Genomic DNA, 16870 nt, shown 5'->3' on the forward strand with positions numbered 1-16870 from the left:
TTGGGTATATTCTAAGAAAAAAATTGTTATACAGTAACTCTCTATCTGCAAAGTTGATACCCTTTAGCGATGATTTAAGAACACGCTTACTTTGGCATGCCTTTACTCATGTTGATGTTAATAACTCCGTTAATACTTATGATAAAAACTTCATTAATGTCTTGATTTTTAGAAGAAATGTACCTAGTTTTAAGAAATAATAAAATTTTTTTAGTTTCTCAAATATTGATTTTTAAATGGAATAATTTTTTTTTTACCCATGATAATTTTTGATTTTGGGGCCGATTTTCTTAGATAAATGTGTTATAAACATTATTTTTTTTGTTCAGAGTAATAGGTACCGAAAATATTGTTGGAAAAGACGAAAAAAAAATACTATAAAAGTTTCAGCCCTTAATATTAACATTAAGTACCGCCGCATCGCAAATTTCTATATCCCATATGATTTACATGGGAAATTTTATAAAAGAAAATGATTAAATCTAGCCTATTTGCTAAACCATTAAAAAGTCATAAAATTCCAAACTCAAAAACACAATCCTTCCCATGTAAATCATATGGGAAATAGAAATTTGAAATGCGGTGGTACTTAATGTTAATATTAAGGACTGAAACTTTTACAGTATTTAGTTTCGTCATTTCCAACAATATTTAAAAGAAATAGACCTGTTCAAAGATTTGGAAATTCTCCAAACTGCAAGTATTGCCTTTTTTTATGAATAGGAGTGAAAAGCTATATTTGGCATCAATAGCACTTCTTCCGGAACAAGAAGAATGTATTCTCTGAACCATCATTAAAAAAGGGACAATAGGTTGAATAAATTAATATTCCCAATAAAATGCAAAAAACGGGCTCTATTAAGCACACAAAATCAAGGAGCACACTTTAAATAATTATTTATTCATAAAAAAAGGCAATACTTGCAGTTTGGAGAACTTCCAAATCATTGAACAGGTCTATTTCTTCGCATCCAATGATAACCATAATCTTCATCAGCCAATCTTAAAATTCGTGTCCTTAGTGGGCTGGAGCGTCATCTTGTTCGTAATATGACGTAGCTAATTGAATCAGTGAAATATCCTGGATTGTATCTGGTAAATCATATTGGAGAACCTCCATCAATTAATATTAGCAATAAAATCCAAAAAAATGGGCTCTATCAAGCACACAAAATCAAGAAGAGCTTTTTAAATAATTGTTGTTACTAGGTCTTAAACAGAAATAAACTTTAAACTAAACTACAAAAATAAATTTTTAATTCGTACCCATTTTTGACTAAATAAAAAAAAAAACACATTTTTTAGAGATTTTACCTGGTGCAGGTTTTCCTAAATATAATAAAATCTATGAGTTTTCTGCCAAATTTGTAAACAACATTTTTGTTTATTATTGTTTTCCTTATAAAAATAAATTTATACAACACTATGTTTATTAGACTGATTCAAAAAAAATTTTTTTTTGTTCAGAGTACCTAATATCGAAAATATTGTTGGAAATGACGGAAAAAAATACTGTAAAAGTTTCAGTCCTTAATATTAACATTAAGTACCACCGCATTTCAAATTTCTATTTCCCATATGAATTTTGAATAAAGCAAAAAAACAGATTTTTTGGATATTTTACCTGGTGCAGGTTTTCCTAAATATCATAAAATCTATAAGTTTTCTGGCAAACATGTAAACAACATTTTTGTTCATTATTGTTTTGTTCATTAAAATAAATTTATAAAACACTATCAGTCGTATTTATTAGATTTTTGTCTACTTATACACTGCATAACTTTTTTCAAATTGTTGGAAATATGCTTTATTTAATAAAAATAATAATCACATTATTCGCGGTTAACACCATCTATTTTTGTTCAATAAGTTTGACAGCTATAAAACAACAATAAACAAGGTTTTTGATCACATTTTCCAGTTGTATGAAGTTATACAAAGTTTATAAATATGGGGTATGTTTATAACCAGGGATAGGATGTTGTGGAATTTGCCTTTTTTTCTTGCTTAATCGTATGACATTATAGATTAAAAACAAACACGTTTCACGTCCCCCTCGTGCCAAATATATGTATTTTATTTTGCCTTTTTTTTGCCTTTTCTTTCGTTATTGCCTTTTTTTGCCTTTTCTCTTGTTATTGCCTTTTTTTGTCTTTTCCTATGTTTTTTTTTATCTTTTAAGAGTCTTAAAGGTAGTGCCTACACACAAAACACTCAAATATACAAACAAAAAGCTAGCTAAATTAAATTACCCCACACAAACAAAATTCGAATGAAAAGATCTACCTATGCAATTTGATTGTCTGCTATTGCTACCATTTATTGTCTTCTACGTTCTATTGCGCGGCCGAAAACCGACACGTATCAGAGTTCAAAAGCTAACTTACTCAATTTACAATACTCGATTTGAAGAAGTTCTCCAGATTTTGGACATAATCAAGAGAGATTTGGAAGCTGCGAAAGGGGCAGTCGCAAAAGATGTTTTTGAGAAATACAGATCAATTTTTTTTGGCAAATAAGGGACTCGAAAGAGTTGAACAAATAAATTGCGTAATACATTGGAACACAAATCCAGGGGTCGAACTACGGCATACGTACGTTAACGTATTGACGCCTTATGTCTCTATCATTTTCTTCTAATTAAATAGAGAAAGCAATAGTCAAAACGTTAACGAACGTATGCCGTAGTTCGACCTCAGAGCTCCCGGCAAATGTTGAAGTGGGCGATGTCGAGTTCTTTAATTGGGGTCCAGTCGTCTCTACAGATGTAGAGAGATATTTTAGCTCCTTTAGAGCACTCTTAAGGGACAATCGCAGGCGCTTGTTAACTGAAAATTTTAAAAAACTCATGATTGTTCAAAATTACTGCAATTAATTTTTATATTTCATTCTTTTCTCAATAAATGCCTTTTTATGCCTTTTTGGGAGTTTTATTTTGCCTTTTTTTAAGTTTTTAGGTCCACAAGATCCTATCCCTGTTTATAACACATTTATCGAAGAAAATCGGCCCGAAAGTCAAAAATTATCATGGGTAAGAAAAAAATAATTCCATTTAAAAATTAATATCTGAGAAAATAAAAAAGATTTTAATACTTCTTAAAATCTTCTTAAAGAATAGCATTTCTTCTAAAAATAAAGACATTAATGAAGTTTTTATCATAAGTATTAACGGAGGTATTAACATTAACATGAGTAAAGGCATTCCAAAGTAAGCGTTTTCTTAAATCATCGCTAAAGGGTATCAACTTTGCAGATAGAGAGTTACTGTATAATAATTTTTTTCTTAGAATATACCCAAGAATCATCCCTCAAAGTCTTCTTACCTCATACCGGGATAGTCTGTATATTTTTAAAACAGCATGTTGTTTTGAGAACATAGACTTTAAATTGATGTAAAGGCTAGGTAAATGACGAAAAAATGGAATATTTGAACTTTTTCAACTTACAAATTCTAGGTGGTTTAACGAAACCACATGTTTTATACATTGTTGAAAAGGTCTAAATGTAAAAAAAACTCGTCGGCCCAGAATTACAAGGTTCTAAGCGCCATTTAAAAAAAAAATAGTTATGGGTATCGTTGGATTCGTATTTTCAAGCGTTATCGAATGAGCGTACTGGCATGTACCATATTCCACAAAAAAAAATTAAGGTTCTAATAACCAAAATATTGATATTTTAACCATTACAAGGTTTAATGTAGCAAAATTGTCTGATAGAACTTTATTATTCTCTTTTTAGTCAGTATAAAAATTACCCATAATCTTATTGGCATAGAACTTTGTGTTTCTTATTTTTGTACATAGAACCTTTTAATTGTTTTCAAATTATCGAAAACAAAACAAATTTCTATGGGATAGGTTTTATGTTTTTGGGTAAATTTTTCAGCATTGCAAAATCGTTGGTTAATAAATTAATTAAATAAATATAGTTTTTTATTGTTTCACAATTCCAATTTACACAGTAGGCCAGTCATTATGTCGGAAAAAACGGCTTAGAAATGCAAAATGACCGAGAAAGCTAAATTTTGGATATGTTGTAGGAGAAGCTTAAAAAAGCTTAACTTGAAGTTTTTGACCAAGATTTCCTATGAGCTTTTTCCGCAATAACTTTTTTGACAATAACTCGGCTATCCTTCTAGATAAGAACATTTTACAAGGAGCTTTTTTGTAGCTTTTACCATGTTTTTTCGGCTTAAAAAAGCTTAACTTGAAGTTTTCAACCAAGATTTCCTATGAGCTTTCTCCGCAATAACTTTTTTGACAATAACTCGGCTATCCTTCGAGATACAAAAATTTTACAAGGACCTTTTTTGTAGCTTTTACCATGTTCTACACTTGCGTATCATGAACCGTTTTCGAAATATCGATGAAAAAAGTCAAAAATTTACGATATGCGTTTTTTTTTTCTTAACATTATCTATTTTTTGATGATGAATTTACAAAAAAATATATCGAAAACGGGTACGCAAAAAATGTGTATGCATGAATTGTAGAACATGGTAAAATCTACAAAAAAGCTCCTTGTAAAATTTTCGTATCTCGAAGGATAGCCGAGTTATTGTCAAAAAAGTAATTGCGGAAAAAGCTCATAGGAAATCTTGCTCGAAAACTTCAAGTTAAGCTTTTTTAAGCTTCTCCTACAACATATCCAAAATTTAGCTTTCTCGGTCATTTTGCATTTCCAAATGTATAAAATGTCTGGACTACAGAGTCTTATCGAGATTTTTTTCAAGACTTTGAGCCCGAAAAATCTTTAAGCTATTTGGAGTTATATTATTTTAAAATTAAATTCAAATATGAATCGGATTATAGCTTTTTCTTTTTTAATTTAAAGAATTAAAGTAATTATATACATAAAGTACCTAAAAATGCTGCACTAGGTACTGCATACATATTATGCAAATACTACCATATGTTTTTTTTTACTTATAATCTATTTAATAGACCGGAGCTCCAGAACAAAAATAGAACAAATTCGTTCAAGAGTTTTTATTGCTTGGCATAAGAGAATACTCCAGCCAAAAGTGCTACTAAATCCATTGGTGCATTTCTGAGAAAATGGCAACACTGTTCGGTTTTCAGTTTTTTTGATTTAACTCGAAAACCAAGCCTAGCTTTGAAATAGTTCATAGACACTTTTCATAGCAAATTAAATTTTCTGTCAAGTTAAAATGGTTACAAAATTTTAAAAATTATTTTTGACTAAAATTCTAACCTAAAATTGAAGAAAAAAAGGTTAAAAAATTTACGATTTAATTTTTTTACTAAATCAAATGGCATTTTTTATATGTAGCCGGTACGTCCAAACTTTGTACAAATGAAATAAAGTAGAGGTAAAATCCTTTGATAATATGCAATTTTTTTTTTGTCAAGAAACATCTTCAATGTACCTATTCAAAAATTAGCACTTTTTGTAAATTTTTGAATTTTTTAGATAAAAGCAAGTTTTTAAAACTCGATAAAATCGATAAAATCGTGTTAATTGGTAACTTTTAGACTTTTAAAGTAAACCAAATTCAAGGGATTGATTTATTATAAACTAAATATGGCAAACAAAAATCCTTATGGCCTTGTGTGCAATTTTGTGCATGTGCATTTTTATAAATACGGATCCAATGGATGAACGCAGAGCCATAAGTTTTGGTCTATTGCATAGAAGAACATTTAATACCAACTCTTTTACTGTTTTCAATGGCCTGAAAAACAATTCTTATAAAATCAGCGACCAACGAAAAGTTTCTCTTGAAAAACGAAAAAAATACTCAAATGAGTTTTTAAATCAAATTGCATTTTTCGCGGGACAAATATTTTTCATGGAACGTGTTTGGGTGTTTGTCCTTGTAGTAAAAGTGAATTTTTTGGGATAATAGGACATCGGGAACAGCCGCCATCTTGAAAAAGAGGTCGGTGCCGTTTTTATTTCATAACTCCATTTTTACCCATTTAAACCAAAAATGTCCAACGACAGACTTATTCACAATGAAGTTATCTAAAAAATGATATACAAATAAATTCCGTGAGTTATTTAAATTCAATTTTATAGTCGGTCAAAGTCCGGGTTCTTCTCGCAAGGTTAGGACAATATGACGAAAATAGATTCTTTTCAATACAATGAGTGATGGTCCAAAAAACCGTTTTTTGCCCCTTACTCCAGATTTTGGGGGTGTTACGGAGTTTTTGAATTACAATCCATAATCAGTGCAACAAGCTTTACAAATCGTGATAGTTCTCCGCCCGTATTTTTTTAGTTTTACACAGTGTAATTGGTTATGATAAATAACTTATTATATATTTATTGTTTTAGGTGCAAGCTATTGTAGATCACCACCATGATACCACCAAAACAAATCCAAAGGTCAGATTTGCTGATCCTTCTGAAGCCTTTGATGAAAGCTGTGAAAAAAATGTAAACTCATTTATACATTTCTTTGGTTTTAAATTTAAATTTTTAATTAATTTTTATTTTGCAGCATTTAGAATATTATAGAGATAATCAAGGAGACGAAGGAGGATACTTAAATAATACCGACAATGACTCAAAAGAAATTTGTCTTCGAACGAAGAGAGACAAAAGTCAACACGAAGAAGAAAAATCGTCCACAGATGTTCATTTGGAAATTAAATCAAGACCGTAATACAATAATTTATATCAACTTGTAGTTTTGTATGCACATAATTAAAATTTTGTTCATTTTGTAGAGATGAATTTAATGTTCGAAGAATGCACACGGCTGTGAAATTAAACGAAGTCATTGTAAATAAGTCAGTAGATGCACAATTGGTTATAATGAATTTACCAGGACCACCCAAGGACTTAAAGCATGGGAGAGAAAGTAACTGTATCCTTTTAAATTTTTTTTTTTTTTTCTAAAGGTTTTCTTTGATGCAGGTACCTGAAGGTTATTTGGTTTTTCAATTATGCGTCTTTATTCGAATATAATTCATATCTGATTAAGTTCAACTTTTTAATTCATTTAATTTATATTTATAAACTTAAAACCCTGAGGCGGAATCGGCTAAAGTGATTTGCGACAGTTGACAGTCACAAATCACAAAATCGGTCTGCGTAAGGTTTTTGTGTCTTAGTAATAATCACATTTTTATGACTTTTTCTTGTGACACCTTCTTTGCTATCACTTTCATATAAAAATACATATACAGGGTGTACCGGGATGATATAAGAAGACTTTGAGGGATGATTCTTGGGTATATTCTAAGAAAAAAATTGTTCTATAGTAACTCTCTATCTGCAAAGTTGATACCCTTTAGCGATGATTTAAGAAAACGCTTATGTTGGTATGCCTTTACTCATGTTAATGTTAATAACTCCGTTAATACTTATGATAAAAACTTCATTAATGTCTTGAAGAAGTGCTATTCTTTGTACATGATTTTAAAAAATGTTAAAATCTTTTTTAGTTGCTCAAATATTAATTTTTAAATGGAATTATTTTTTCTTTCCCATGATAATTTTTGGCTTTGGGGCCGATTTTTTTCGATAAATGTGTTATAAACATAGTGTTTTATAAATTTATTCTTATGGAGAAAACAATAATGAAACAAGATGTTGTTTACAAATTTGCCACAAAACTCATAGATTTTATGATATTTAGGAAAACCTGCACCAGGTAAAATCTCTAAAAAATGTGTTTTTTTGCTTTAGTCCAAAATGGGTAACAACAATTATTTAAATAGCTCTTCTTGATTTTGTTTGCCCGTTTTTTTTTTGGATTTTATTGCTAATATTAATTGATGGAGGTTCTCCAATATGATTTACCAGATACAATCCAGGATATTTCACTGATTCAATTAACTAGTTCATATTACGAACAAGATGACGCTCCAGCCCACTAAGGACACGAATTTTAAGATTGACTGATGAAGATTACGGTTATCGGGAAACGTTTCCCCAGCCGGTACTTTGATGGCTATAACTTTCGTTGTAAGCTTGTACAAAACTCAGCGTTGGTTGTACAAAACTGTACAAAACTAGGTCTGGGCTGGGGAAATGCACGTGCTTAAATGCCAATATTTTATTGTTTTTTTATATAAAAAAAAACATAAATAACGTGTTTCATAAAAAATATAAATTTTCACGTAGATAAAACGTTTCGCCTTGCGAACAACCATCTTACTGCACTCCGTCCCTGGTTCAATGCATATGTGTTTGTGTAACTAACACTACTTTGCAAAAATGAAAAAAATGCCGTACTGAATTCTTCAAACACTAATTCCTGTACTTCTTATTCTTAGTTTTTGTGAGGTTTCTTATGAGGTTGTCACAATTTGGTATTGTGACTTGGGAAATAGCTTTCCACGCCATCTACCTCTTGGAGCGGAAACCTCAAAATGATATAGATTTTTTTTCGATTTGCCGTTCAATGTAGTTTCCATAAGAAATAAACAAAAAAGACCTCGAAAAACATTTATTTTACGAATTAATTTTATATGTACGAGTATCAATGTTATGATTATAAAATGATAATAACACGGTGTTACAAAAATGAGGTTTCAAAATATACGCGGGTGGAGACCTATCAGGTTTTGTAGAGCTAGTTGCACTGATTACGAAACGGTATTTGAAAATCCCCTAACACCCCCAAAATCTGGAGTTACGGGCAAAAAACGGTTTTTTGGACTTTCACCCATTGGAAAACTTCTAGCTTCGACAATTTTTTACCCATTTTCGATTTTTTTACAGTTTTTGATAGAAGATAAATATACCTTTTCAACAATGTATAAAACATGTAACTCGGTTAAACCACTTAGAATTTATAAGCTGTCAAAGTTCAAAAGCTCCATTTTTTTCGTCATTTGCCCAACTTCGGCATCAATTTAAAGTATATGTTTTCAAAACAACATATATTTAATAAATATATTCTAAAACTATATCTATTTCCCAATTAATCGAGGTATATTTTATGAAAATCACTTCAAAATTGGCTTAGAAAAAAAAATTTTTCAATTTCAACCCAGATACAGAAATTCGAGTTTTTAGGTATAGAACAAAAATGTTGTTTCGGCACGTAGTAGGATAACTTGGGCGCCAGGATTTGATAACAGGTTCTTGTAGAGGAGCTCAATACAAACATTTTTTTCTTTGGGAGGGGGGTCTATCTCTCCCCGTTTATGTGGGAAAGGCATTTTTCTAAAAAAAAATTATCAAAATAAAAAAAAAATATTAAAAAACAACGGCAACACTTACAGTAATAAATGATACCATTTCTGAAAGGAAAAATTGTACATTTGATTTTAATTTTCAAATCAATATAATATGACCAATAGTTTTTGAAATAATCGATTTCAAATTTTAAAATAGGCAAACAAAATTTTTTTAAACTCATTTTATACTATTTTTGTCCAGACTGTGAATTTTAGTAAACAAAATTACTCCAACAGAAAACTGCCTCAATTGATTCCTTATCGAACAGTGAAAACTATATGTTTCTATGTCTTCTAGTTTATAAGAAAATCGAAAATGGGTAAAAAATTGTCGAAGCTAGAATTTTTTCAATGGGTGAAGGTCCAAAAAACCGTTTTTGCCCGTAACTCCAGATTTTGGGGGTGTTAGGGGATTTTCAAATACCGTTTCGTAATCAGTGCGACTAGCTCTACAAAACCTGATAGGTCTCCGCTCCCGTATATTTTGAGTGTTACACCGTGTAATAGGTGTGTTTTTTATTACGACCGGGTTTAACTGGACAAAAAAAAACGTATCGGGGATTAACCTGAAATCTTGGCAGCACTGTATATTGAATGTTCTGAAAACACAAGATACAACAAAAATTAAGAGTTGTCATATTTTTCGCTTTCGTGTTTTTCTTGTATTTTTCATGTATGTTTTACAAAGAGATACAAAAATGTATGCTAGCAAATTTAGTTAAATACATTTTATCATTCCAAACGTCAGTTTTCACGTTTGTGAACAAATTCTAAAAAGTTTATGAAAAAATTAGTTAGGTAGCACAGATTTAAATCTGTTCAAAAAGTTAAGCCCAGAGAAATCTCCGGGCTAAATAACTAAGCCCACGGGGCTAAGGTGTTGTTGTATTTGACATGTAAATTGCTTAGTCCCGACTGCGTTCATGCGCGTAGGAAGGGGGGGTCCTAGGTGGGCCAGGCCCACCCTAAAAAATCAATGGCCCATCCTCCCACTAACATTTTTTTTTATAATATCGCTTGCTGAGAATTATAGGGCTATATGTATGTATGTTTAATAATTCAATTAATTTTTTAATTAAAATTAATTTTTTAATTAAATTTAATTTTTTACAAATATCTTTTAAACGGTTAGATACACGAAAATGGTGGCCAAGGCCTTTCTTGTAGAGCGTTCAATTTCCTACAAGAATATGTTAAGAAACCTAAAAAGCCGATTTATAAAAATATGATTTTTTTTAGTAGAAGGATAATGTAAAAATGGAAAATTGGGAAGCGAAGGACCTTCCCATTAGTTAAGTACAAAGATCTCATATTTGCTGAGTATATTCTAGAGATGTCTCGCAATCTATCGGAGTATAAATCCAAAAAAAAATCGATTTTTTTGAACCAGCCTTGTGTTTATGTACCTACATATATTTTTCTTAGCCAGCGATATGTAAAAATACCCCGTTTATATGAGCAGACTAAAAGGTCGGATTCAATAATTAGCTTTTTCAATTTAAAATTTTTGCACAAGACTTTATTTCGATATTTAGACCGAGTGTGAATCGGGTTAAATATTTAGCCGAGAATACATTTTTCACACTTTTTAATTTCAGTTGTCAAAAATTTATCCTGCTCTGGGGGCCGGTTAAATTTTTATTTTCAGATATAACATTCTTTGCAGAATTTTGTGTGTATTTTTTTGAATTACTAATCAAAAACTGAAAATAAAGAAAGAAAATTAAGAAAGCAGTACAACATTATGAGTGTGTATTAGGAAAAATTTATATTTTTCAATATATTTCATTTTATTGATGATGAAAAAAATTGTTAGTTACCCATTAATGGCAACACAAAAATAAAATTCACATGACAACGCGTGTTGGAAGTTTGAAAATTATTAATATTTATACATTTTTTTTAACCCTTTAACTTTTATTTTTTTTTATCGAAAAAGGGACTGAAATTCACATTTTTTTCAATTTTGAAAAAAAGATATAAGAAATGTTAATCCAGAAAGTATTTTGTTTTTTGGCTTAGAAGAATTAGCATACATTATTGTTCCATAAAAAGTTATTTTCTCAGTTGTGCGACTTTTTTTGTGGTCATAGGCAGTGCATGTTACTTACATGTAACATGAGAGTAACACATTAGTTTTGCTATTTATTATTTTGGAAAATAACTTTTTGCTATTCATATTTCTTAGTTGTGATGTTCTGATACGATGATACTGAAAAAACATTTTTCAATATTGATTTTGATAGCTTGGGTTCGAAAGGGTTAAAAACTTTAATTCTTTCGATTTGCAGAAAAATAATCGACGTTAAAAATGTATCCAAATTCACACAGCTAAATTAATATAAAGATAATTTTTTATTCACCATACATTTAAATGTCAAAAATGTATCCTTTGCTAAATATTTAACATACGGCCTTATAGTCACCCTCATACAACAACTTTTATTTACAAATTTGTATATGTACCTACACTTCTGGTTTAAGTTTCAAGAGCACCTTAAATAAGGTAAGTTTTTAAAGCCAATCGGCAATCGCTGTCATAAATTGTGACTGAATTCAACATTTGTGTCGCTCAAAATAAAAGTGATGTAACTCCATCCAATTGCATTTCGATATAGCAAGCTTTTAAAAAACGGAATATCATATTACACTACACAATATGAAAACAAAAACCAGTAACTATCAAAAATATATTGCGTATTTGGACAACGGCGTATACAAGGGGGGGGTCACGGGGTCATGACCCCCCCCAAGAACTCAGAACTTAAAAAAGAATTTTTTATGTGATACTGAAATCTCTTGAGTAAGATTACACCGGCACACAAAATAAAAAAAGTGTCATGTACCAGGAACCAGACCTATGTTTCTATATGTTTTTAGGCACGCTGAATCCGAATTTCAAGTCCGTTTGGCCCGGTCACCCTCCAGTTTTGAGCTGTGACTGCATTTTGTTTGGATTTTTATGACTTTTTTGGAGTTTTTTTTGCATTTTTCTGAAAATTGAAGGGTGTTCGGGCAAAACGGACTTGAAATTCGAATTCAGCGGGTCCAAAAACATATAGAAAGATATGTCTGGTTCCTGGTACATGGAACTTTTTTTTTGTGTGCCGGGGATGAAAGCGACATTTCGCGACAGTGCCAGCACACCAAAAAAAAAGTTGTATGTACCAGGAACAAGACTCATCTTTCTATATGTTTTTGGACCTGCTGAATCCGAATTTTAAGTCCGTTTTGCCCGGTCACCCTCCAGTTTTGAGAAAAATGTAAAAAAGACCCCAAATAGGCAAAAAACTTCCTTTTTTGAGTTTTTTGCATTTTACTCAAAACTGGAGGGTGACCGGGCAAAACGGACTTGAAATTCGGATTCAGCGTGCCCCAAAAAAATATAAAGAAAGATAGGTCTGGTTCCTGGTACATGACACTTTTTTTATTTTGTGTGCCGGTGTTATTTTCAAAATGTTGAAATTTTAGAACATGAACGAAAATTAAAAGTAAAAAAAGTTTTTGGTATTCAAACAAACTATTTTACCATATTTTGGGGATGTGGTCATATTTTTAGCGAACGCTATGCTGGATTAGGATTATTTTGATTCGTTCGATAATATTAGTTGAGCTGTGCTGTAGAGTTTTGTATGGAAACAAAATCCGGATACGTACCTATTATATTCAAAGCTTTTTAAAAGAAATTGAATCTGGTAGGTACACAAAAATAATATCTTAAGGGCAAGACACTGCTTACCAGCAAATAAAAGAAGCAGCCATTTCTTCTATTTTTTTATATGATGAAGTGAATAAAATATGTTTTAAATAGGGAAGCTTTCTGTGGCCTTGCTGTGTGGAGGTCAATTCTGTTGATAAAATTCGTCATCGGCAAAATGTTAAAGAAGGATATCATTTCTCAAATCTTTTTAGTTTTTTGCAATGTTCCAGTTCAATACATTCGTCTGATAAAATTTGGTGAATTTTGTTTGCTTACAGAATATGACAGTATTTTGTACATACTAAATTTGCTAGATCTGTTGCATTTTTTGAAACAACTATCGATTTGTTAATCATCAATGGCCAGCCAATTATAGAAGCAATGTAAGCAACATTATCTAAGGCAATTTAAATATTATTATTAAATATCACTTAGGGCTAATTTTTTGAATAGTAGCAGGGCTTAATCTAATAAATACAACTGAATGTTTTTTATATTGTAAACCGCTGATTAATACCTGAAAACGGACGAATTCGAAAATATCGCCAAAATAATTTTTTTTGTCTTTACTATTTTAATAGAGGTATTTTAAATTCCCATTCAATTTTAAAACAAAATTTAAAAAAAATTATATTTTCAAAAACAATTTTTTTTACAAAACTTTGCGATTCGTTTGCCTGAGGTTAGGAAGACTTTTAATTCAAAAGTTAAAACTGTTATTAAGTAAAAACGATTTTTAATTTGACTTTCTGGGCTAGCGGAAAACAATGAACAGTTGTTTTAAGGCAAATTATTCAATCGAAGTACTCGTACAGTACATTTTATTTTTAGGACAGGATAGCCTCAATTGGTCAAAGTTAAAGCCTAGTACGCTGCTGATAAGAAACGAAAAATCCCATACAAAAATGAAACAACGAAATGGTAAACCAAAAATTTCGTTCAACTTTTCGTTCTGTAGTACGCTGTTCGGCACAACGAAATTGAAAGTCTAAACTTCAAACAATTGCCGGGGACATTCATTGTGTGTGGAAAAATGACATTTTGATTTTTTTTGTTTGTTTTTGTTGTTCATTTTGTCATTGCATGTCTTTCTGCGATGCGTGTTTGCTTTTTTTCACTTATGTTTTGCAATTTTTGAGTATTTTTCGGTCCAGATTTCGCAAGCATTTCGTTGTCCTCGTGGAGACCGACGAAAAATTTCGTTTCACATCAGCAGCGTTCTAGGCTTTAAGGCTTAATGCTAAACTTAAACGAATCTCATACCGTTTTTGTTTGGTTATTTATAGAACTACATTCGGAACTTTTCGATTCGAAATGCAAGACGCACAAATTTTAATGTTTAATAATTCAAAAAGCCCATTTTCAGGTTTATGCCTGATATCAAAACTTTTGAAAAAAAAAAAAAATTGGCATGACCCCCCCCAAGAAGCAAACCTGTATACGCCCCTGTATTTGGAGTTGGTTCCTTTTTATATTGAAAGAAATAAACAAAATACGATACCATTGAGCAAAAAACACACATTTAAAAAAAAATTAGTTTAACCACTATTATTTTAAACACCACATTTACCGATCAAATATATTATTAAAAATTAACTTTTGGCAAATTTTAAGTTATTAAAAACAACAGAGATTGGTGAATTATTTGCCAATTAAAGGAGCAAAGTAAATAAAATGCACGACTGTCTCATGTACTTGCTGGTAGTTCAAAACACTTTTATGTTAGTTTACAGATTTTAAGGGCTTCATTTATATAAGGCTAGGCGCACGCATGCGATTTTAATCGCGCGATTATTCAGTCGCAAAAATGGATCACAAGGATTTCAATGGCTGTGAACACACGTGCTTCTCGCGATTAAAAATTTGAAAATTGTGTCTACAGTCATTGAAATTGCTGTCATCTAATTTGCGACTGAATAATCGCGCGATCAAAATCGCATGTGTGCGCCTAGCCTAAATTTCAAGGAAATTTTGTTGATGTTGGGGAAGAGTCGACATTTAGGCTAGGCGCACACATGCGATTTTTAGTCGTTGCTACTAAAAAATCGCAGTCGCAACATAAAATTACCCTGCACACACTTGCGACTAAAAAATCGCGCGACTATTTTTTTTTTGCAAGAAAAAACGTTATCTATGTTTGGTCGAAAAAAAGTTGACCGTTTTTTGAACAAAAAAAAAAAAAAATGCATCATCTCAAGATCAAAAGAGCCAGGAGATACTCACTGTTCAAATCTAATGGTCAAATGACCGCAAAGAAAACAATCACGAAATCCGTTCGTAATGGAAAATTTCATACAAATGGTATCTACGATCGGATTTTATGATAAGGTGAATTCATGAAACGGTGTAAGCTCTGGTAAAAGTGGTAAAGTAATAAATATCTCAAAATTTGGTAAGGGTTTGACAGCTTGTTTACCAGATTAGAAATAGAAATAGATTCCCTGCAATGTGTATGTTTGTATCTTATGTTAGGCCCCACGAGTACCATTATTTCACCAAAGCATTGTATTGTATACTCTTTCTATAGTGATGGGTAAATTTCTGAGGGTCTTCTCTTAAATTTTTATGAATTTTATGGAATTGTCCTTTTAAATCTCCTATCGTTTATTAAATAAAATGCACGACTGGGGTCGCACGAACTTGCTCTTAGAGTTAAAGTTGCTTAAATTTTTAAGACTTTTTATATAGAAATTTGGAAAAAAAAATAAAATTCGTTTTAAAAAAAAGGTAAAATAAAATCTGAAATTAAATTGCCCTCCAAACCAAGTATGCAGTTTTGATTGATATATTAACATGCATTTTTAGAAAAAAATTTTTCAAAATCGTTAGAGCCGTTTTTTTAAAAACTAATTTTTTATAAATAATTTTTTGGAAAAAAAGTTTAAAAATAAAATTGGTATGCCATTTTGTAGAAATCACTAATCAACATCTAAAAACAAAATTTCAAAAAATTCAATGTCCCGTTTTCGAAAATTTGATTTTTCAAAAAAAAAAATTTCAAAATTTTTTTAAAAATCCAAAAATTATTTTTTTCAAAATTTTATTTTTGGCTTATATTTAAATTCTATAAATGCTTCTGCACAAAAAGTTTCGTTGAAATCGAATAAGCAGTATTGGAGATAATCGGATTTGAAAAAAACGGTTCTATGGCAGGTACCGTTAATAATGATTTTCAAAAAAAAATTTTTTCATTAGAAGATAGACCTTAACTTTAAACTAACACTTGAATTTTTTAAACAAAATCGTTGGAGCCGTTTTTGAGATATTTCAATTTTACTAAAATCGGTATATGACAAGTACCGTTATTTTTGGTCCAAAACAATTAATTCCAAAAACCCCTCTGGAGAGTCGCCAAATAACGCTGCATACCACGTTTGACATCAATCTGTCCATCCGTTTAGGCTGTAGCTCCTTATACAGACAGACTGACAGACTGACAGACTGACAGACTGACAGACTGACAGACTGACAGACTGACAGACTGACAGACTGACAGACTGACAGACTGACAGACTGACAGACTGACAGACTGACAGACTGACAGACTGACAGACTGACAGACTGACAGACTGACAGACTGACAGACTGACAGACTGACAGACTGACAGACTGACAGACTGACAGACTGACAGACTGACAGACTGACAGACTGACAGACTGACAGACTGACAGACTGACAGACTGACAGACTGACAGACTGACAGACTGACAGACTGACAGACTGACAGACTGACAGACTGACAGACTGACAGACTGACAGACTGACAGACTGACAGACTGACAGACTGACAGACTGACAGACTGACAGACTGACAGACTGACAGACTGACAGACTGACAGACTGACAGACTGACAGACTGACAGACTGACAGACTGACAGACTGACAGACTGACAGACTGACAGACTGACAGACTGACAGACTGACAGACTGACAGACTGACAGACTGACAGACTGACAGACTGACAGACTGACAGACAGACAGACGGACTTCCGGGACCCACTTTTTT

At 31.4% G+C, this 16870-nt stretch overlaps 1 protein-coding gene across 6 annotated transcripts in view; it reads left to right on the forward strand.

The window, feature by feature from the left end:
- Positions 1-16870, forward strand: part of LOC129907232 (solute carrier family 12 member 6) — a 758459-nt gene that overhangs the window by 723798 nt on the left and 17791 nt on the right. For all 6 annotated transcript variants that reach the window (XM_055983333.1, XM_055983332.1, XM_055983337.1 and 3 more), the window contains 3 exons: positions 6304-6405; positions 6470-6630; positions 6699-6838. In XM_055983333.1, the coding sequence (XP_055839308.1) occupies positions 6304-6405; positions 6470-6630; positions 6699-6838 (403 nt within the window). The remainder of the gene's footprint in view (positions 1-6303; positions 6406-6469; positions 6631-6698; positions 6839-16870) is intronic.

This window comes from Episyrphus balteatus, chromosome 1 (assembly GCF_945859705.1).
Source record: "Episyrphus balteatus chromosome 1, idEpiBalt1.1, whole genome shotgun sequence".
In the NCBI taxonomy this organism is placed as follows: Eukaryota; Metazoa; Arthropoda; class Insecta; order Diptera; family Syrphidae; genus Episyrphus; species Episyrphus balteatus.